The following is a 24,243-nucleotide window of genomic DNA, read 5'->3' as shown; positions in this document are numbered from 1 at the left end:
GACTAACAGCATTTATTCCAATACTAGCAAGAAAGCCCATAGCAATCAGGAATGCTTTGGCACTAGGACCCAGAGGACACTGGCAGGCTCAGATCTCTCTTTCACAGCAGGAGCCATAGGAGGTAATCAGCTGGTCTATGAGCGTGTATGGGGCACACGGGCAGAAAGCGTCCCACCCTACCCAGATGAAGACACCATACAGGCCGCTTTGAGGCTGGAGTGCACTGCACCTGCCAGGGTCATGCTTGTACGGTACGCTGTGGGTAGCATGCCGCACTGGAGCGAAGGAGGTGGCGTCATCAGCTCCACTGGGTGGCGAGGCCCAGTGGCAGGCCTCTGGTGGGATGGAGTATGAGCATGGGAGGGCAGGAGGCATGGCAAGTGGCAGAAGGGGCAAGCACAGGACTTGATCTGAATGACTGTAATAAAGTTTGACTGACTAGTCTTCCTAATCGTAGTCTGAAATTCTAACACCACCAAGACTTCAGACATGTGGGTGCTGTTGAACAGCATCAAGCAGCCTGGCTGGAGTGCGTCACGCAAGTCAAGTAGCAATAAATTGCCCAGTGATCACTGCCCAGACTTCCCTCAAAACAGCCCTGGAAAGGGCCGGCCTCCCTGAGATTTTAGGTTTGGTCAGTAAGGCTTAGTTCGGCAGTACTATCATGCTTGTCTAGCAATGGCCAGTGTGAACATTCATTTTTTAAACTTATAGATGCTGCTTCTACTATCTGGGGAATTTTAATCCCCCAATGTATTTTTAGATTTCAGACTTTTCTGCAAACCTGAGACTTTTTCAAGTTTGTAGAATGAACTGTCTTGTCTGTTCTTTGCACCTGTCTCTGGATTGAAAAATCCTGATATTGTCATATTGAGAATTAGATATATTGATGACAGCTGGACAGCTGGCACTGCTCTGAATACCTGTGCCAGATTAACAGCTTCGGACATGTTCTAAGGTAGGTTACAGATTTTTAATAAACACCACATTTTTGTTTATAGTATGACAATCATCCACATATACCATAAGTATCTATTTAAATATTTTGTCCCTGCTGAGGGCTCAGAAAGATTGCTGATTTAACACTGTATAACATTTTCATGAATATGTATTATTCCATATATTTATATAATCTTCTTGACTGGTAATGCACAACATTTTCCTGCCCTTTCCCGGGAAGCATCAGATGCACCCACTAAACATGGTAGAATGTGACATCAGAACCTCCTGCTGGAAATGACAAATCAGCACATGGCAAGCATATCCTTCCCGACTATGTGTTTTGACATGTGAGTGACATATACAACTAGAATAATGTTCTCAGTAACAGGTGTGTGTGCTTCTGCTCCCAACCTGCAAAGTTTCAAGACGCTCAGAAATAGGCAACTCATCCACTTCCACAATGAATTCTTTTACTGCACAGTATAACTTCTGCTGCATTTCATTCCTTTTAGGAATCAAATTTTGAACTTCATCCTGTATAGAAAGAAAATAAAGGTTTGGAAAGTTCTTTCAAAACTTCCTCTCCCACATAGGAAGTTCACACATGACACTTCCCTCTAAAGAATATTTATACACAAACCACTGATTACTTCCTACTAAGCACAACCCCCTTAATTATTCAAACAGAGTGAGGCCTATGCTTGCTGTCCCAACCAGAATTGCTTTCACATAAATTTTTGTTCCAGTTTCTTATCTAAGCAAGAATATGGTGGAATTTCATCCACTAATTGGTCACTTCTGTTATTTTGCTGCAATCTTCTCCAAACTTAGTTTGGTATGATCTTTTGTGATAGTGTAGAGTCAAAACATATTTGTGCACTGAGTGAATAAAAAACAGCAGGTGCTGCCCACATTAGTGCCATTTGTCTTGCCATTAGCCCCATTCGTTGCTCCTCCCATGCCACTAGAGGGGTTGGGGAAAATAGTAATTGACAAAACTATAGCTTAAAATCAGTACCTGACATTTTGCTGTAGCTTAATGCTATAATAACATATCAGTTACCATTTTTTAAAACCCTCTGTTGGCATCTGGAAGGAGTAGCTGGGGAAAGTGCAGTGAAAATTACCATGTGGGTGCTCCTTCAAATGCCTCTTCATCAGGCAACAGAAAGAACATGGATAAGCTCAGGACTGAAACTGGTTTCCAGTTCAGCTGAATCCTGGTTTACTGATTCAGATGTAAACTATGGTTTGTGTTAGCTACAAAGCAATTCAAATGAACACAAGACATTTCTTCAATTTATACAAAATGGAACATACAAATTAAGTCTTAATTAGAACTCATTTTTAGGACTACTCCACAGGTCACCTAAGAAATTAACTATATTTTCAGTTTTAGACAGGCCTGAGCTGCCTGAAATAGATAGAGTGCCCAGATTTGGACATATGTCTGTATATATTCTAATGTAGAAATCCACAAGATAAAATTAAATGTATCCTTAAAACCAAGCCCGAAGGAAGTTGATTCAGTTTAGATTATCAAATTGCATACAGCTCACATCACTACTCCTGCAAGCAGCTAAGACAGGAGTCTTCAACATGGCATCCATGGACATCATGATGTCTGAAGATTCCTTTCCTGGCATGCAAGTGTTTTAGATAGTGGATAAGGCCAGGTAGAGCTATTGCCCAACAGGGCAGCAGCTGCCACCATAAGAAAAAGATTTTTACTACATGACTGAAGATAAGCTATGTGTATACAAGAAGATATGCTGATTTGTTAATTTTGAAATGTTGAAGTTACTATCAGTTATGCTCACTCCCCTGAACATCCTGTGCAGCAGATTCCCAAGATGCCCACAGACACAAAAATACTGGAACGAAAAGCAGCACGAATTAAATTTCTTATCCTCTTCAACTTTATAGATGGAGTGGAAGACTTCCCAGAGCATTCCCTTGTTCAATAACGCTTTCACATTATCATTTTCTTAAGTGACAAGTCTCCATTAAGAAATAATTAACAAAAATTAAAATGTGTATTCTCTTCTATAGCATAATCTTTGTACTGGATAGTCTTTCTGTATCACGGACTCAAACAGCCCAGGGACCCCTGAGTTAAGGCATTCCTTTTGAATTCTTACCACATGATTTCAAGTTATTAGAGGCTGCAAGAAGAAGTTGCCCTTGTTCTTCATCTTTGTAATACACACTTTTCAGAAAAGTGTACTCTATTTTGAACTTTTTTTTTAGCCCAATCCCCTTGCTTTCCTAACTATTTCTACAAACAAAAACCTCTGCATCCTTCCCAGGATTTCACAGTTTGGTATCTCATTGACAAAGAGTACATGCACTCCACGGTAGAAAGAAAGCAAGCCCATACCCCTAGCCTCTACTTGCCTTTGAGAATCACATCTCTCCCCATTTCCAAAATCAGGACCATCAGTTAGGCTGAGGAGGGAAGACAATAAGTTCTCACAGTAATGGATGTTCTCACAGTAATGGACATTTTGCCCTTTTACAAATGCAGTGCCTCACACGGTTATATAATTTAATAGCACATTACTGATCGTGCAATTATGAAGTAAAATTGTACATTATTTCAACCAGAGGCAAAAAGTTGATCCGATAACATGACTACCCTGACATTGAAAAAATGCAAACCATCACACACCGCATATTTGCATAAGCGTATTTCCTCTTGAGCAATGTTATATTCTGCCCAAATCTTCTCCAATTTCTCCAAAGAGGGAGGAGCATCAAGACATCCTTTTGTTACTGCTTTTACAGCTTCTGAAAGGTCTTCCCCAAAACGATCATTAATAGTAGAACGCCTGGGGGGGGAAATTGAAATAATTAAGGGAAAATACATGTTTAAGATTTAAGAAGACTGTTCAAGGTTTAATATTGCCATATAAATACCTCTACATTTCATATGCTGTAATGCATTATATTACATAGGATAGGATACAGAACAGTACAAGACAATACAAGGAAAAATGTTTGTAATAAGCATGAAAAATAACCAAATACAAGTTGTAATGATTAGGCTACTCAGTTATTAGTCTTGACAATCCAAATATGCACTTGTATATCCAGATCTAGAAGAAACATGTGATTTCTATATTTTATATATTTTAGCCCCTCACAGAATACAATCACCAGTTATTTTTAAAATCTATTTGGCTGCATAATTCTTTTTGTAAACAAAAGCAATTCCAACAATATAATCAGCTTTGCTAAAGAAGAGGTGCTGAACCAGTAATGTGACAAAAATCACGGGTCCGCAAGCTTCTTACTCCACGTAATTAAGATTCAAAGAAGCTGATGCTGGTCCATAAAACATGAGCAAACTGATACCATGAACACAATGTATCATCAAATCTTGAATCTTACTATAGAATCACGGAGTTGTAAGGGACCTCCAGGATCATCTAGTCCAACCCCCTATACCAGTGGATCTCACCCTTGGGGTCGCAACCCCATTTAGGATCCCATGGCCCCTTCCCCAGGGTCTCTAGAATGTTGGCTGCTGCAGTGGCGGCAATGCGTAGAGGCAGATGGTGGCGATGGCCAGCAGAGGTGGCAGAGCCATGGCAATGGCCGCCTCCACACCGCCTTGATTGTTATGCGCCATATGCACCCGCCACTGCTGCCACCGCCGCCAAAGTTGGGGTCACGGCACAGGTAAGTTTGAGAACCACTGCCCTATATAATGCAGGAACTCACAATGACCTGTCCACCCACAGTGACATGGTGATCCCTCCACCAAAAATCTCCAGAATACAGCCTGGCCTGGAGGAAATTCACCTACCAGCCCACAGTGGTGATCAGCAATTCCATGGGTATGCTAAGAAGGTCCACGGGAGTCATACACTGAAACATCCTTTCCTTTCATCCACTCACAAAAGTTCATAAAATCAGCATTTCTGTCAGATGACTATCTAGTTTGTGCTTAAAAACTTCCAAAGTAGAATCCACCACCTTCCAAGGAAGCCTGTTCCACTGAGGAACTGCTGTATCAGAAATTTATTTCAGATGCTTACTCAAAATTTCTCTTAAATTAATTTTAATCCACTGGTTCTGGTCTGACCCTCTGAGGCAACAGAAAATAACTCTGCTCCATCTTCTCTATGACAGCCCTCCAAGTATTTGATTATTATCATATCACCTCTTAGTCATCTTCTCTCCAGGCTAAACCCTCAACCTTTCCTTATACAACTTGGTCTCCAAGTTGACTTGGTCTATGCCACAGCAATGACTGTGCAACTGATCATCTCTCCAGGCTCTTGCTCCCTCATAAATTCCACAGTATTGAAATTCACAGGATTTACAAATAGGAGTGTAGTTTCCCCAGCACCTCCCCAGTAATTTCTGGTTTGGGACTACTGCAGCCAAAAAAACTAGTTCCTGGTACAGATAGAGTATTTGTATCCAGGGGTTTTCAGAAACCCCAAATAGACCTGAACTGAAAAAGAAGGGGGGGGGAAGCAGCAACAGCGGAGTCTTTGGGCTCTTCTGGGTGATCCCTTTAAACCAGACTACTCAACCCAGAATATTAGGTTTAGACCAGATTACCCAACAGAGCCTGCCAGGAGCTGATCGTATGGAGAGAACTCTCCCCACATGCTTGGCTGCAGTTCTGCTGAGCAGCTTAGTTTAGCTCAGACTGCCTAACAGAGCTTGCCAAGGAGGCAGTCCAGCAGGGAGAACTCTTGCACTGCAGGCTCCAGTAAGGCTTGGCTGGGCAGCTCAATTTAGACCCGCCTGCCCAACAGAGACACCAAGGAGCTAATCCTGCAGGGAACTCCAGAGGTTCAACTAAACATCTGTTTGAACCATACTGCCTAAGAGCCCACCAAGGAGCTGTGACCTCTCCCCACATGCTGGTCCTTTCTGGGATGCCTTTTCTGCAGTTTAGACCACATTGCAGAAACTGGCCCTGGGATCTACCCTGCTATAGCAAAGCAGCTTCTGGCACTGCTTCTAGTTTAAACCAGCCTGTATGAGAAGCCAACCCCAAGGCACACTGGTACAAACAGTCTCCTATCCACAAGAGTGCTGATCCTCAAGTCTGACAGACAGCGGAGAGGCAGAAGCTATTTGCTTCTGCCTCTGTTTTCAGATCTACCAGAAATTCTCATATATCCAGGATTTCCTTTTTTTGGGGGGGGGGGGGTCCCCAATAAAACCCAGATACCTTTGGGTACCTTTACTCTGCTCTGGTTCAGCCTCACTTCGAATACTGTGTTTGAATACTCTGGAGTGTATCCAGAGGAGGGCAACAAAGATGGTGAGGGGTTTGGAGACCAAGACGTATGAGGAAAGGTTACAGGAGCTTGGCCTGTTTAGCCTGGAGATGACCAAGAGATCTGATAACCATCTTCAAGTATTTAAAAGGCTACCATGTAGAGGGTGAGGCAGAGTTGTTCTCTCATGTCCCAGAGGGACATACCAGAACCAATGGAATGAAATTAATTCAAAAGAAATTCCATCTAAACATCCAGAAGAAGTTCCTGACAGTTAGAGCAGTTTCTCAGTGGAACAAGCTTCCTTGGGAGGTGGTAGATTCTCCACTTTTGGACATTTTTAAACAGAGGTTGGATAGCCATCTGACGTAGAGGCAGATTCTGTGAAGGTTCAAGGGGGTGGCAGGTTACAGTGGATGATCGATAGGGTTGTGAGTGTCCTGCATAGTGCAGAGGGTTGGACTAGATGTCCCAGGAGATCCCTTCCAACTCTATTATTCTATGATACTAGGAAGCAAGAATACACCAGAATAATGATAATGTATAGCAAAAATACCTTTTCAGCTTGCATAGACCCAAATGCACACCCCATTTAATAATAAAGTAACTAATAAACCAAGACAAAACACTCTTCTCTTTGGCAGGAGATGGTATAGGAAGAGAATGTGTTCAGATCCAGGAATGTCCCCAATTCAGATCTCACATGTGGCTCAAAACAAGCAACTCTCTTCCAGTCACATCCCCTGGTGATATTTCTTGGCAATGCCTGGTCCTCAGGAACTCCATCTTGTTTTTACTGGGGCAAGGGCTTTTTCCAGCCTAGCCCCATCCTGGTGGAATGCCTTATCAGGGCACACTTGTACCCTGTGGGACCTGTCAAGCTTCCACACGGCATAAAAGACAGAGTAGTCTCCGCAGGCCTTTGGCTAATTCTTTTATTTTCAGCAGCTATTGGTTTTCCCTGGAACATTTCTCGCTAGAGATTACTAAGATTTTAAATGTTTTAATCTTCTTTAACGATGCACCTTATGGTTTAGTGTTTTTTTTTTAAATGTTGTGATCCAATCCAAGCCCCACATTCTCAGTAGTAGAGCTCCTTTTTCCACCTTAATTGTCTTCTCTATGTACGTTTCTCCCACTAGCTGTCATCTACCGAATATGTTATCACACCTTGCGCTCCTTGTGTGGGTACAGTGATATCTCCCTTCGTCTAGTTTATGTCTGCTTGTCTCCACCTCCTGTGGCAGCCACTTTGTAGTGGTACTTGCCACCCCAATTCAAAATTCCAAATGTGCTCTCAGACTCAGAAAGTTTGGAAACCCCAAAGTAGATTGTACCTAATGTCTTTCAGCTTTTCAAACTTTAAAGCCAAATTTCTCACAGTAGTCCCAACATACGTAGACAGAGTCCTTTCTACATATTCAAGTGTTTTTTTATGCGCTTTCTCCTTTTCCTGCATTGATAAAACACAATTATAGCCAGTATTTTAAGTTTTCTACAAGAGAAACAGGGAAAATTACAAATCAGCTTGAAAAAAAAATCACATACAAACATGAAAGAATAGGTATTGTAAGCAGAACTATATCAATGCTATATCCATCCTAATCATAAAAGTAGTAAAATCAATCCACCCACTGGCAGCCCTCAGATGAAACCCTAAAGGCTGATTCATACACTATGGTTTATACAGGGAATTTCAAAGAACCTGCAGATCTGTCTGACTGTGTAGACACACAGTCAGACAGATCTGCAGGTTCTTTGAAATTCCCTCATTCATATCCAGCACTTTCTCAACAGTACCTCAATAAGAGCCTCATAATCAAATGCTACTTCACTAAAGGCAAGATGAATTTCCCAACAGTTTATTCTTACATTATGTGCCTCCTTCCAAAATAAATAAAACGTGCATTCATATGTAATTAACAGAATTTATTTAGTATGTGGTATATCCAGATCTTCATTCAGGAAATCCAAGACAGCTTATTATTGGAACATCCATACCCCGCTTTTCCTTTCACATTTGAAAGAGCTTACAAATCAAAAGGTGCAAAGACCCCAACAACCCACTCCGTCCTCAGAGGATAAAATGGAGAGGATCAATACCCTAACTAGCCCAAAAGCACTCCATAAATACAGAGGAGATTTGAAGTTAGGTGTTCCACATCCCCATCAACCAGTTAAAATTGTATGTATGGGATTGCTATGCCACATACTCTCACTGAAAAGTTATTTATAAGTACAGCTGTAAAGCTAGCCTCCACTTTAAAAAAATCAGAAGTAACTATACTACTTTCTGTACTGCAAAAATATCTTCTTTAACTGTAGTGTGCTTTAGCACATCTCATGCATATGGGAAATGGCTTGATATCTGGAAAACGGCAGCTCAGAGTACTATTCATATAACATTAATCATAACTTTTGACAAGTGTCATTATAACTTTGATTACTCTGTTCCCGAAAGTCTAGGAGAAAGACTATTTGCTCAAGGAGGTTTCAAAGTAGCTTAGAGCCCCTGTACTTTTGTCACATGAAGCAATACTGCTATTGGTTTAGACCAGCTCTGCACAATACTATCGACAGGTTGGTGGACAAGGATACTCACAGTAGAGGTGACATTTTGATTATTTACCGAAGTACTACATCTTTCACTAAGTAAGTAACAAAAACAAAAAACCTTCAACAAAAGACTAAATTACATCAGCAACAAGAGCTACTAGTTCAATAACTCTTGCTTAAAAGGCTGCCGAAGCCTTTTCAGAAACTTCCTTTCCACCATACCTCCAGTTCACGGTTAAGCTTCTCAAGCTTTGATTTAAGTTCTTCACACAGATGAAGAAGATTCTGGTTCTCTTCCTTGAAAGCCACTTTCTCTTCTTTTAGCTTTAAGTTCTCCTCTATTATTTTTTGCTCCTGTTTGATTTTTGCCAGGCTAATATTTGACACCCTGTTCAAATCACAAGCTATCATTTTCTCCCTGTTGAAAAACAAATTTCATCACTGGATTTCAGAAGCTATGACTGCCCATCCAAGGTCTCTGACAAATCACCTTTCCATACTACTTAGAATTTAAGTGGACCTTCATTCATGTAAGTAGAATAGGGGCCACTATATACACATCGTTAAGACTATTTATCTAGCTAAGTATATAGCCTCTATAATTCCACCTTTGTTACAGGATGGTGCTTGACATTTATGCGTCCTGAGTTGTGAGAACGTTCAGCTGTCAAGTCAGGCCATTCCCAAGAGAAGATTCTTCTCTCTCATTCTTGTGACCAGATCTTATCTTAGCCTAACTTGTTTTCTGCAACCACTAGACTCCAGAGGTGAGATGGCAGGGGTATGAGGATCTTTGGTTACTCAGAAAAGCAAACTCTTGACAAAGATTTCTTTATTAAGTCAAAGATTTCTTTATTAAGAAAGTAGTCTCATCAAGGCATTGTTGAAACTGGGGCCAAGAATACACATATATCCCAAACCCTGCCCCACCCTCCAGTGGGAGCCCAGTGAAGACTGGGGAACATCAAACAGTCTTAACACTCCAATGAGAAATTTGGCTCCAAGGGAGAGGGGAAAGGAACAGAGCAAATGGGTTGCTTAGGGGTGTATAAGATGCTTACTTTTATCTATCTCATGTCAAGGTCTGTCAGGACAAGCTGTTTGCCATGTATACCTCCCCACCCCAGAGCCTTTGCAGGAAGCAGAGTCAGCTCTCCGCTGCTGGAAAGGCTGGGGGGGGGGGAGAAGCACACCAAACAGCCTTTTTGTTAGGATACAAAGAATACAAGCTTTCATTCAGCTGATTGGAACCATTAGAGAATTAAGTATCCTGCAATTTCATTCCCTCCTGACTGTTGAATTGACCTCCAATTTCCCTTGCTCGTATAAATGACTGGAAAAAAGCAGGAATCTGTCAAGGGCGGCAAACATCTTTCATTGCTAACTATAGAAGCTCACATGGAAGGAAAAGGGCTCATCAACATTTTCCCTGAGCCAGGGAACACCAAAGCTTTGCTCCAGAACAATTTTTCAAAGGATGGGCACTAGAAGATTATTAATCAAGTCCCTTTGGATACAGAGGCACTCTTCCTTGTGAGCTACAACCAGTCCCCAGAATGTCCTGAAAGAGTTTGAGCCACAAATGCCCTCATAAGCATTTATTACATTAAACACAGTGGCTGGATGGAGTCACTGAAGCAGTCGGTGCGAGCTTAAATGGACTCCGGGGAATGGTAGAGGACAGGAAGGCCTGGAGGATCATTGTCCATGGGGTCGCGATGGGTCGGACATGACTTCGCAAATAACAACAACATTAAACAGTCTGGAAATACTTTCAATTCCTCAGCATGGCTTACTTGATAAAGGGTGCATGATTTGCAGTATTATTCTCATTCCAACCATTCAGAGGTATGTGATCCCCAAAGCCCCCTCTGTTAACTCTATTGCTTGCTAGAGGGTTAGCTCTGTTTGACCAAACAGAAGTTGCTACTTTTGCATTCCTTGGCAGGAGCTTAGAGAAATCAGTTTTGGTATCACTGTTATTACTGTTTATGTATCTTTCAGCAAATCCTTTCTTAACCATTTCTTCCCCAATATTCAGTACACCACATTCTGCCAGGGCAAGAATGGTATCATCAAGATATGTGCCTCTGCATCTTATTTTCACTTCCTTTTCAAAAATCAAGCTGTTCAGGAACTTCCTCCCCTGCAAAACAAGTTTGTTTAAAAAGCAGTTATGGAATAGTTCACAATATAGATATTTGCCAGAGTTATACAACCATGCTGTATAAATATATATTATGTGCCAGACCAAACAGCCAACATTCTGACTTGTGGTTTTAGAAACAAGCTTTTGCTCTTAAAACTACCGAGAAGCTACAAATGTTCTGAGTAGTGTTCAATGAAGTCCCCAAATGCTAGAGTTAAGGCTGAGAGAGACTTCCGATAAATTGATGTGGGGCTTCCACAAATTTGCATGGCTATCAGTAGACATGATAGCCTCCTTGAGTCTGCTCTGGTTTGTATGGCCATTTTGAAATAGTGAGCTCTCACTGAAAAACTCCTTTCCACAGTGCTATGGAGATCTGATTCTGGTCAGAACCATTGTGGCAGCAGTGAAGGGCTCCTCCCTCATTCCTATGCTATTTTTCTAATCCCTGCAATATCCCAACCAGAACTGGGCCCATGCAGCACTGGTGAAAAGAGTTTCTTAGTGAAAACTTGCTGCTTCAAAATGGCCATACATCCCCAGGCATGCCATCATATCTAGCTTGGTCATTTGCTCCTAATATGCAGTTAACAGAAACAAAAATAGCAACAACCAATTGTAAAACAAGTAAAAATGCAATTACATGAAGCTGTTTAAAAGATTTCTGATAAAGATCTTGAATCTGTGGGGATTTTGTATATTTCATTTGTACTGATTCATTATCCTTGTTAGAAATACAAACTCTTCACAGAACTACCCACCTTCAAAATAAAAAGGGAATGATTTACACTTAACCTGGTAATGGGAAAAATGCATGTCATCTCATCAAAGTGAAATATTTAACTACTATAAAGAAATTAAGCTGGTCTTTTGCTTCCTGGTTTCAAAGGTGGCATGACCAGTGAATAGTTTATATTCATGTGGAAAATAAAAGACTAACTCACCTGGTCAAACTGATTCAAATCTTGATTAACTGCAATCTGTAATCCCCACAGTCTGTATTTCTCTGCCACACCAGGAAACTGCAAGTCGGCAGGAATTTCAACTATTTCTGAGCGGTTAAGAGTCTCAGAGTTTCCATAATCAATATACAATACCTGACACTGTAGCAATTAAACAGAATTGTGTTACTTGTTGAAATAATTGACAATCCTAATCGTCCATAGGTATAATCTAAATTGGGGTGTTCCGCATGGATGGTGCCCACCATGTGTTTTTAGAAAGTAAGCATGACCAGATGGTGCTTCTGCCCAACAAGAGTTATGACAGGTCATTGGAGATTTGATTGGCTCTGCACATTTTAAAAATCACTGCTTTGGAAGCAGCTGCCACCACAACTAAAGGACTGAAGCTAAACTGCAGCATTTTATGGCTGGCGGTTACTTCTGTGGCAGCTATTTCATGACAACCATTTTTGGGCAGCATCCACCACACTGAGGACCCCTGATCTGAATGGATAGCTGAATCTAATTTAGGAGCCATCAACACCAAAGACACTATGTATTTCCAACCCTACTAAAAAGAAGAAAACTCAGCACAAATCATTAAAAATAATTTTAAATACCCTTATCTTATGCTTTCATTTTAGCAATCTGCAAACTATTACTATCAAAGTTAGTTTTTAACCATTCAGTGTCAAAACAATGAAACAAGCCAAAATCAAAAACTACCAGCATGAAAAACATTACTCAGAGTTTGAACTTAAAAGCTTCACGACATTTCCGTTGCAATTTAACTTATGACCTTGTAACACACTCAATGACACCATTTAAAAAATCAAGTTGAATGGCTAGTTGGAAACTACTCATTACCTTTTCATCATTGATAACCTTTACTACTTTACATCTATACCAGCATTTATCTTCTGAAAAACAGCCTGCGTAAACCTGCAGTTCAAAGCAAAATCAGTCATAAGTGGAACTGCTTATTATAGGAAACAGAATTCATCACCTTTTATCATAAATCATTTTGTTCACAAGTCTCTAATTCAATAGTTCAATGCTATTTAGTTGGTGGGAGGAGGGACATGAGATAGAGATATGGTCAGAACCCCTTCTAATCTCCATCCTATTCCTCAGGTCATAGGGGAGGAGGCTAAGGTTAAGAACCTGACTCCGACACTGATGTTGTGCAACACCAGGACGATTGACAACGAAGCCTCTACTATGCAAGCCGGCTTTTCAGAACATGGAGTAGACCTGGTGTGCATAGCAGAGACCTAGGTCAGGAAGGGTGAAACAGTCACCCTAAAAAACAGGCACCACCTGGGTCCACCGTCCTCCATCAGTTGTGGACCTTGGGGGGGGGAGGGGAGGGGCTGGCTATTCTAATCTGGGAGGATTAACCCTTCAGAGGACTCACTGCAGCATTGATCGCAAGTCTTGAATGTTCTGGCCTCAGGTGGGACAGTCAAGAGCATGGCCATCTAGGTAGTGTACCATGCATCCAATTCACCACTGGATGCCCTGCTGGCCATGCTACAGGCCGCAGTGGCCTGGTTGTTACTGTTCCCCACACTGCTGATCCTGGGGGGCTTTAATGTCTATGCCAAGCTGCTGTCCTTGTAAATGGGCCGGACCTAGGGTTGGCCATGGCAACCCTAGGGCTTGCGCAGTTTGTTCCTAGCCCTACCCATCAGGCAGGCTACACCCTGGAACTTGTGCAGGGATGGAAATGGAACTGATAGAGGCAAATGCTGTTCTATTGTCAGAGTTCTATGGTTAGACCCCTATGCTCTGAAGACCCAGTTTGGTTGCCATCGCCTCCTCAGTTGGGCACCAAGCAGATTTCAGCTCATTTGCAAAGACTTATATATCCTAATGGATTCCTGAATGCACTGCAGGGTTCGGTGCCTCTTAGTGCTTCTCTAGATGGGTTGATTAATCACTGGCATGACTGGACTCTGGTTGCCATTAATGATATTGCACCCCAGGGAGTTTAGGATAGTTTGGTCGCTTACTGTCCTGAAGGAAAGGAACTAAAATAATTGCTAACTGGAAATTAGCTGTGAGGCATCTGCAAGCTATTTCACAGATAAAATCTCAGCACTCCACCACAACCTTCCCCAGCTATTGATACAGAAAGGGAACTAGAAGCCCCTTGACCGTCTATGGAGTGTTTGATGGCTTCCTATGGCTAACACTGAATGAAATGGACAGGGTGAAGTGAGGCCGACCACATGCCCACTAGACCCCTGCCCCTCATGATTACTTAACATGACCAATGAGAGTATAGGGGTCCTCCCTCCAGGAGATAATCAATCTCTCAGTTTCAACAGGAGAATTCCCAGAGAGGCTGAAGGAGGCAGTGGTGCTGAAGAAACCATCCTTGGATCCATGGGAGCCTGCCAACTACAGCTCCATCTTGCATTTAGCATTTCTGGGGAAGGTGGTGGAAAGGGCTGACATTCATCAACTGCCAGCATTCCTGGATGAAGCTTCAGTCCTGGCTCCGTCCCAGTTGGGTATCCAACCTGGCAATTGGGTGAAAATGGTGCTGGTCTCCGTGACAGATGCCCTCCGTCACCTGCTAGATCAGGGCAGGCCAGCACTGTTTGTATTGCTCGATTTTATGAGAGCATTTGACATAGTCAATTATGAACTTTTTGCTCACCTTCTTGCCAACACAGGAAACAGCCCTTCAATGACTGATCTCCTTTCTCCAGAGTCACAAACAGAGGGAAGGAATTGGAGAGAATCACACTGCTGCCAACTCCCATGTGGAGTGCTGCAGGGGGTGGTTCTCACTCCAATTTTATTTAACATCATTATATGTGCCCTGTTGCCTAGCTGGTACGGAGGTTCTGGCTTGCAGATCACACACATGGCCATCCGGATTCACCCCCAGAGTCCTTCGCCAGATGTCTGGAAGCAGTGACAGGATGGCTCAAGCAGAGTTTGACTAGAGTCTCCATTCTGAAGTGCCTGAGTTCGATAAAATGGTTTAAGAATTTTAAGTCCAGCACTGCTATCCAGTCTCCGTTGGTTTTGGGGACAGTGAAGAAGACATAGACTCCAATCTTTTTGTCTTCTCTTGGCACTGGTTCTATTGTCTGAATATCCAATAAGTGGTGAATGGCATTTTGAGTCCTTTCCAATTTAGATTTTTTGGAAAGGGAGATTGAACGAATTTTGTTGGCAGGAGTCTTAGGAACTCTATGGCATAGCCTTATTTTATCACTTCTAACTTCCAGATGTCCGTGTGACTTCTTAGCCATGAGATGGTGGAGGCTGTCACAGACATAGCCAACGTCTCATGTGCTTTGTGTAAAACAAAGTCAGCCTTTCTGTCCATGTCTCTAACTGAAGCCTCTCCATTTTCAGAGAAGAGCACATAAGTTTGTAGACCCACCACCGGTGCATTCCCAACTGGAGTTTTTAGCAGCTCTTCAGCATAGTCTGGCGTTGTATATAGTTTTTTTTAGCATAAGTGGGAAGCTGCCTATTCGCCATTGATTTCTCCCACTCAGCTCTGAACTTCTCAAAAAATAAAGGTAAGGGAACATTTTTGGGCAGATCCTCATCTGGAAGAAAATATTCTCTATTTCCAGAGGGCCTCCTAGGATCCTATTTGGATAGATCCTCCCCCCCCCCCTTCTATTTTAAATGTATAGTATGTAAACATTTAGATAATAATAGCCTCAATTGCTCACACCAGCATATTTATTTATTATGATGATGATCAGGCAAAGCTGCACACATCCTACTCCATATGCCATGTTAAGGAGCTGGTGAGACTACCAGCACTGAATGGGTCTAACTAACATCACATAGGTTATTTTTTTACATGGAAGGTGCAAAGAGAAGAACCGGGGAGCCAACAATTCATTGTGGCCCATTGTAAGGATTGTCACATGTTCCATTTTGCTCATTTTTTATTTGCAAGGAGGTGTTTTATGCAAGTAATATTCAAACATGGAACCCCCCCAGTTGGAAGTCCATTTAATCACTTCAAAGGAATGCTAAATCATTCTTCACCATGTGTGAGCCAAGCTTTATACTGCACACCTAAACGTAGTTCTACTCTTCTAAACCCACTGATTTAATGAGCTTACAAGACTAACTCTTTTTTGGATGGGATGAGATTTATGGCGGCCCTCCCTACCTGTAAAACAACCCTGACCATACTCTAGCTCCAGAAGAACTGAATGCACTTTGTATCTGGGACTGTTGGCTGCTGACATTTTTTGCTCAATATGTTTTTTTAATTAATTTTACATTTTAATTAATTGTTTAAATTTTATTATACGTTTTTGAAAAATTGATGTACACCACCCTGAGCCAGCTTGCTGGAAGGACAGTATATAATTTAAATAAATTCTTAGTCTGTTTAGGAATTTCAAACAAGGGTGCAGTTTCAAATACTATCTACTGATTGTTTTATATTTAGAAACAAAGAAACCACATAAACAACCTACCTTGGCAAGATCAGGATTACCAAAAACTGATTTGGCTTGAGGGCAAATTTCAGCTAGAGCACAGCTAGTCTTCAAGATATCATGATGTCTATTAATGTTCTAAATAGCATAAATTGAAAACAAAGTCAGCTCTCTCACATGAAAAGCAGTTACATTTATTACTTGAAGAAAAATACTGCTAAAACAAGCTCTGCAAATTCAACATATATACAACATTGGTCTAATAGTTGTTCTCCCCAAGTCTATTAATTAAGCACCCTATTATGGATATAACAGCCATTCCTGTTCAGCAAGAACGGCCTTTTGAACTCTCCCACTGCCCTGAATCCCACAGCCCTGTATTTACCTGTGCCCAGAAGGTCACAGAATCTTCCACATGGCAGCCAATTACACTTTCAACTGTGGAGGAAAGGAATCCAAATCAGATTCTGCTTTCAGAATTGAGGAGGGAAACTTCATTATTAATTATTAATTATTATTTCAAATACAATTTTAATTATTTAGAGAAAATAAATAATTTTCATATGTATACCTTTATCATACAGTGACTCCTCCATACTGGCAGAGCCTGAAACATGGAAACCATTCAGTCAGAAAGATCAGTGAACTACTCAGACTGAACACAAAATACAAATATTCTTCAAGTTCTGTCTCTTAAGTAGATCAAGGGAAAAGAAACATAATTATCCTTCAAAATTATTACCTTCTGTTGATAATAAAACTTTAGAATGATATATTCTTATTAAAATTCAGTGACTATATAGAGAGCTGATGAGATTAAAAACATAAGCCTTCACTTGCCAACCCAACACCTAATTAAAGATTTACAGATTTTGAAAATGAATGAGGAACCAGCAGCTCCAACTTCTGTAACCCTAAAAAGAAATTACAAGACGTTAGGATTTGTGCTTGTGAGCACAGACATACGGCAAGCAACATATGGTTAAAAGAGACAAACTAGTTTCTAAGGGTGTCATAATATGTACACCTCAGTAGAATCAATGCATTAGTAATAAAATCAGAACGACAGTAAAATTTCTTTAACACAAGTTTGGTACTAATTTTCAATTTTCTTGTAATAGCAGCAATAGCTTCTATCTTATTTCTATGAAGAACTGAATCTTATATGATAACTTGCTCAACTTTTTATTTCCAAAAGCGTTGTGAGCATTTTCTTGCTGTTTCTTTGCCCCAGTAGTCTTGATAGTGACCAAGACTTGCTTGCATGTAAAATCAAATACTCCAATCAAGTTTGCAAGACCCCAGCAAGGCTACTAACAAGAAGACATTTGGGGAGACATTAATTCATAGGGATGCTATAAGTTGGAAGCAACTTAATGACAGTTAAAACACACATACGCATACAAAATCCAATCGATTCTGCAACACTGCCTAAATTCTTAGCTCTGAATAAGGGGACTATCCCACCATATCCCAAATTGTTATGTTCTCTCCCCCACTCCTTTTTTGGGATTACAAAATACTCAACCTGCTAAAGTGTTCTGCTGAAACACCCCAATACCAAATTAGCCCTTTTTGCAACTGAATTACACTAAGAGCTGATATTTAGCTTACAGTCCATTTATAACCCACAATCGTGTCACACACACTGGCACCCAGAAGTGTATCCCCCATCAAGTATGCATGCTTCTTGTTTTTGTGAATTTCTGAGTAATGTGGCTGCTAGCAGTATGAGCTTCTGGTACCAGTGAATAACAGTAGCTGGCTAGGACCCTGGGAAACCTGGGTTCAAATTCCCACTGCTACTGTGGAAGGTCACTGAGCTTGACTTTCACTTTAGCCTGGCTTGATGTACATGATTGGTGTTCTGAGAGAACAGCAGAAAGGATAATTTCTAAGCCACTGAGTCCCAACTGTGGAGAAAAGCAGGATATTACATAAATAAACACATCTCTAGAACATGAGTGCCCTAGCTTGCAGAATTTCCATGCAGATTATCAAGAAAGTTAAGTTCTTGAAATACTGAAAAAGCTCTATATAATATTTCTTAGGGAGAAAACCATCACTTGGGGCAGAGATGGTGCTAGAAACAGCACCTAATACTCCATTTAAAAGTTTATCAAGTAGCTGACCTGGAATGCTTTGAAGAACTGCTGCCAATCACAGTGGACAGTACTGGGCTACACAAACCAATCTTCTGATCTCAGCATAAGGCAGCTTTAATAATACTGATTCTCAAAAATTGTATTCTCAAGATTGAGAGTGACAGTCACTCAAGTCACAGCAACAGCCTTTTTACAAATTTCAAATAATCCACCAACCAGAGCCAAGAAGCCCTTCCGCCATCAAAATAACGTTACCTGTATCGTTCCCATTTCATGTAAACCACCCTGAGCCTTCGGAGAGGGTGGTATATAAATACAATAAATACAAAATACAAAGGAACTATAGCAGAGTCAAAACTATGTTTTATTTTATTAATGTTAAGCTGTTCACTGTTCTATTTTGGTACAAGTTCCTACTGTTAAAATGTTACATGTTTAAATTATTATGGTTATTATATTGTACTGTGTTATGAAAGTTTCACTGAAAACTGCTCTGAGCTGCAAAGGAAGGTAAAGGTAAAGGTATCCCCTGTGCAAACACCGGGTCATGTCTGACCCTTGGGGTGACGCCCTCTAGCATTTTCATGGCAGAATCAATACGGGGTGGTTTGCCAGTGCCTTCCCCATAAAGGAAGGTAGAATAGACAAATATTAATATAATAAAATAATAATAATAAAATGATTATGTTCATCGGAGAAATAACTGTCTAAAACCACTCACATTACACTTTAGTTTAAAAGCATTGTCAATATATCTAATTATACTTAATGTGGCAATTGGAGCCATTTTACAAACCTAAAAAGAGCCCAAGGTTTGCAAAAAAAAATTGTAATCTAAAACTATAATAATATAATTAATAAATGGGTTAAAACCCACAAAATAAAACCATCACCTGCAGTTTTAATTAACAAATACCTCAGTGGCCATTGTTAAGCAATTATAGCATTTTTGTCAGCCTTCCAGTCTTTGTTTCTGTGAAGGGGGGGGCATCTTTCCAGAGCAGTTTTGTCCATTTTTTAACCACATGGCCGGCACTCAGGCCTTGCCACTTACTAGTTGTCACCAGCAGCCACCCCACAAAAACAGCAGCTGGCATTTCAGTCTAGCACCAAGGAAACCCAGGTTTCCTATTTTGCTCTGGAAGCTCACTGAGTGATTTTGGGCCACTCACACACCCTAAGTCTAAACTGCCTGGTATGGCTGTTGTGAGGATAAAATGGAATGAAATTATATAAAGTGATTTGGGTCACCATTATGGAGAACGGTAGGGCATAAATAAAGTAAATATATAATATATACAGCTAAACATGTGGGAAGCTAAATGGCAGGTTGGGTGGTGGGTGGGAGGGTGAAAAGGAAACAAGGAAAGGATTATAGGGGCTTTCAGAGAAAGGGCTTAGGAGAGAAAAATGATGTAAACTCCCTCCAAAGTTTACGAGTTCCTCACCTTTTTGTTCTACTAAATGCCAAGATAATAACTATATTTGGGGAGGGGGAGATGTCCCAGAGGAAGACATCTACATACAACACTGTTTCCACCACTAAACCAGAACAAAACACCTTGCAGTAGAAAATGCTGATGAAATGCTGTAAGAAAATTAAGCCAAACGCAGTTTTCCTAGAGTGTGGCAGCTAAGAGTGTAAGCAGCCGGGCCCAAACCTTACCTCAACTAAAGTATTAGCTAGATAGTCTGATGCAAATCATTCTTAGGCCTGAGCCCTTTCCCCTGAAATACACGATCGCTGAGCTACTAAGTACTTTGAACAATTTACACTCCGCGCCAACTCAACCACCTAGTGAGTCTATATAGTACTAAAAAACAGGGCCGCGGACAATCCAACTGCTTCCCTCAAACTTTAAAAGTGCAATAAACGTAAATACGGTGAGGAGCCACCCCCCCCCCCGCAACTCGTTTGCAAAATTCAAATTCATGAAGGACGGTACAAGTTTTACTAGTTCAAAATCATACCCCTGCCCCCCCCCCAAGGGCCGCAAGTGGAGTACGTGTCCTTTTTTAACCTTCCCTGAGCTTTTTTTTTTTTTTTAACTCCCCAGCTTTGTTAGCCAGAATGCTCTGTCGAAATCAGATAAACCTCCTGCCGGTCGTAAAACAAAAAGAAATACACCTTTCCCTGCAAATAGCGAGAGAGCGGCCACTCCCTCCAACGGCTAAAGCCTCCAAATCACCACGGGAATCCTGTCGGCAAGACGAGCACATGCCACTCCTTCGTCCCTCGAAGCCCGCCTGAGCTCCACGCAAAGGAAAGCGGCGGCCTCCTGCGCCAGCCCCCTTTCGAGGCAGAGGCTGCCCCGCCCCCCGATCCCCGTGGCGCTCGCTTACATGGGGGCGCCGCGGTAGAAGCAAAGCGTTGTCGGCTAAGGAGAATCCTATCCTATTAGCTATATTATCTCTCGACTTCCCAACTGATCGGGCGGCCGTCAGAGGTAACATTTCCTTGACCGTCAAGCATGTTAAATCTTAATCCGGACGAGTTCAGAGCCAAGTGGCTTCTAACCTCATTGAAAGAACGGGAGCCAGCTGAACCGGTGACCTTGCCTAACTTGCTCCTCCGGCAAACCGAAGAAGAAAGGCGGCGGCCGAAAAGCGGCCTCACTCTGCAACGCGCAGGCAATGAAAAGCGACCGGCGGCAACCAACTCACGCCTCTGAACTGAGAGGTTGAGGACGGGAAAGAAAGACCCGCCGTGAAGTACCCCCGACTAGGAGGGAACGGAAGGAGCTCCTCGCTAAATTTCGAGCCCAACAGCTTCCGATCCCTGTGGAGGTCGTGTGACGCCCTTTTGTGCGCGTTCATTTCTGAGGCGCTTCCACTGAATTTGGCAGGGTCTTCCGTAAATGCAGGTTTATCTTATTTTTCCCGCCACCCTTTTACCCTGTTAAGGGCACCTGAAGCAACGAACCTTTCAAACACAAAAAAGTATTTGGTGTAGTGTTTAGGAGCGCGGACTTCTAATCTGGCCAGTCGGGGCTAATTCTGGGCTCCCCCACATGCAGCCAGCTGGGTGACCTTTGGCTTGCCACGGCACTGATAAAGCTGTTCTGACCGAGCAGTAATACCAGGGCTCTCTCAGCCTCACCCACCTCACAGGGTGTGTCTGGAAGGCAACTGGAAGCTCCTTCGGGTAGAGAAAAGCGGCATATAAGAACCGACTCTTCTTTTTCAACTTTTTTACTATTGAGAAACCCCTGAACTATCTTTAAAGGTAAAGGTATCCCCTGTGCAAGCACCGAGTCATGTCTGACCCTTGGGGTGACGCCCTCCAGCGTTTTCATGGCAGACTCAATACGGGGTGGTTTGCCAGTGCCTTCCCCAGTCATGACCGTTTACCCCCCAGCAGCAAGCTGGGTACTCATTTTACCGACCTTGGAAGGATGGAAGGCTGAGTCAACCTTGAGCCGGCTGCTGGGATCGAACTCCCAGCCTCATGGGCAAAGCTTTCAGGCAGCTGCCTTACCACTCTGCGCCACAAGAGGCCCATGAACTATCTTTAGGCTTTGAGAAAACCCAGAGGTGGCACAATTATATAGAATATGGTTGGTAAACAGAGCTGTGTACACACCTACTCCGGGACCCTCCTCCCCATCCCCTCCAGGCTCATCATCAGGCATTTGGGGAGGGGAAGGGGGCAGGGTCATATCACCAGATAAAAGTTGTAAATGTTTTTTAAAATAATTAACTCCCAACTATTTGGGAAACCCTTCCAGGGCCACCAAGAAACCCAGGGTTTCACAAACCCTGGACTAGTGTCTGAAACCCAGGTTTAGATTTTCGCTGTGATATGCTGAGGGGCCTTGAGTGCCCACAGCCTGACCTACAGTGTTGTTCAGAGTTGACAATGGGGAACTATATACACCACCTTGAACTTCTTGGAGAAAGGCCAGGATAAAAATGTATTGTATAATATATTTCACCTCATTGTTTGCCTTTTAGTTTCTTTGTTCTCTCCTAACAACTGCTTTGTAGTGCTCAACAAAAGGTGAGATTTGGATGCACTTAGGGTTGCTAACTACTTGGAGAAAGTGACCTGCCCCATTAATGCAGGTTTAATGAGATGTCATTTGCTTAATACTTTAATACAAAGCTTCATGTTTAGTCTGTTTTCTATGGAACTCATTTTCACAGAATTAAGGAACTTAAAAAAACCTGAGTGTCAAAGTTAAATGTTTTTCTGCAGAATCATAGATTCTCAGCTGTTCAAATATTTATTGAATGTTTGTGTTGACAGCAAATAATTTAAAGTCATATTTACAAGGCCGTTGGAAGTATGTTACTACAGACTGCAGTTAGGCTTTTTCAGTCTTATATTTCAGTATATGCTATTTGTTGTTCTTTGGGATGCTGTTCTTTGGATGTTGTTCTTTGGGATGCAGACCTTTCCCAAGAACATTTGTGTTAATGAGAATATTGCATTACCGCAGCATCCAAATTATAATTTATCACCAGGAAAACCTGATCCTCTTGTTCCCTGCTAACATATTGATTACATTTTAGAGTTCTAGATGAAATATGGTTTTGCAGATATCACAGGTTCTTAGAACCTAGTGGCCATGATGTTAATACTGAATGAAATAATTTTCTCCTTGCCCATATAATTTTGTGAAGCTGTAAAAGTTGTAATGGTTTTACTTATATAAAGATGAAGTTGTTTCTGTGTGTATGTGGCCTAGGGATGCCAACTACCTGGAAAAAATGTTATTTTAATAGAATCTTATTTATCAGGTGATCAAATTTAGTGACATCCTTAAGACCAACACATTTTTATTCAAGGTATGAGCTTTCATGTGCACACACACTCATATCTGAGGAAGTGTACACACACATAAAAGCTCATACTTGGAATAAAAATCAGTTGGTCTTAAAGGTGCCACTTGTTCTGCTGCTTCAGACCAACACACCTGCTTCAGACCAACCCACCTGAATTTACCAGGCAATATAATCAAGAGTTGGAGGTACCTCCAGGGTCATGTAGTCCAACCTCCTGCACAATGCAGGAACACACAACTACCTGCCCATCCAGAGTGACCCCAATTTCATGCCCAAGTGATCCCTCCACCAAAATCTCCGGAATCCAGCCTGGAGGATATTATAGATCTCTATGATAAACACTTCAGCTGCCCATTTCCACCCATGAAGCCTCTGTTATCAAGGCATGGTATTTTTCTTGAAGCCTGCTGGCAACTATGTACATGCATAGGAGCCATTTTCTTCTCTCAATCAGTGCAGTGATAGATGGGTGTTGTGTTGTACTGTTTTATAATTTTTTTCTAACTATAATAACTCCCAAGTAAATCCCATTGACTAAGGTTGAATTTCCTTCAGATTGTTACAGGATCAGGCTGCATAACATGTTTTTTGCACAGCTCTTGTTGGAATTAAGTTTATTTATAGTCTTTGATGGAATTACTTGATGAACCTGTCCTTCAACATCTCCCAGAGTCATACCTTGTAATCAGTTTCCTAGTGCCAGTCCGTCCAAAGCAAACAGCTACTTCTAGCTATCTTCTGTGTTATTGTAATATGAAACATTTCAGAAGAACCCTAGAGCTATCACTTTAGTGACTGAAGACAACACTAATTTGAAAACAGCGGACTCCATCATAGGATGGTACTTGGCTTGCAATTTTCCAATTTCCTTTGGCAGCCATTTTGCGATGGGCTTAGTCCCCACAGCAGCCATTTTGTGACTGCACCCTCTCTTTGTTGGCCAAGAGAGTGAAGCACCAGGCTGCTTAAATAATAAAACAGTTTTATTTGGAAGAGAAACAATTATGTATACAAAGAGACCTAACCACCTACAGTCATTCTAATGTCCAACTGCCCTTCTGAAGGCAAGCTGGGAGAAA

At 41.7% G+C, this 24,243-nt stretch overlaps 1 protein-coding gene across 3 annotated transcripts in view; it reads right to left on the bottom strand.

The window, feature by feature from the left end:
- The window catches only part of STK31 (serine/threonine kinase 31), a 41,962-nt gene extending 20,823 nt beyond the window's left edge, over positions 1-21,139 (bottom strand). The window contains exons 1-11 of one of the 3 annotated variants that reach the window (XM_077303363.1): positions 20,895-21,139; positions 16,843-16,878; positions 16,657-16,709; positions 16,311-16,409; positions 12,706-12,780; positions 11,839-11,997; positions 10,542-10,891; positions 8,968-9,163; positions 7,527-7,642; positions 3,615-3,774; positions 1,355-1,477 (exon numbers count right to left, since the gene is read on the bottom strand). In XM_077303363.1, the coding sequence (XP_077159478.1) occupies positions 1,355-1,477; positions 3,615-3,774; positions 7,527-7,642; positions 8,968-9,163; positions 10,542-10,891; positions 11,839-11,997; positions 12,706-12,780; positions 16,311-16,409; positions 16,657-16,709; positions 16,843-16,867 (1,356 nt within the window). In that variant the 5' untranslated portion in view covers positions 16,868-16,878; positions 20,895-21,139. Of the gene's footprint in view, positions 1-1,354; positions 1,478-3,614; positions 3,775-7,526; positions 7,643-8,967; positions 9,164-10,541; positions 10,892-11,838; positions 11,998-12,705; positions 12,781-16,310; positions 16,410-16,656; positions 16,710-16,842; positions 16,879-20,504; positions 20,846-20,894 lie in introns of those variants that run through there. The other 2 variants (XM_077303361.1, XM_077303362.1) reach the window with 2 other exon arrangements.
- Between the last annotated feature and the right edge of the window lie 3,104 nt (positions 21,140-24,243).

Source organism: Paroedura picta, chromosome 11 (genome assembly GCF_049243985.1).
Source record: "Paroedura picta isolate Pp20150507F chromosome 11, Ppicta_v3.0, whole genome shotgun sequence".
Taxonomy (NCBI): domain Eukaryota; kingdom Metazoa; phylum Chordata; class Lepidosauria; order Squamata; family Gekkonidae; genus Paroedura; species Paroedura picta.
The sequence above is the reverse complement of the archived record's forward strand: the minus strand, read 5'-3'. Positions and strand labels throughout refer to the sequence as shown.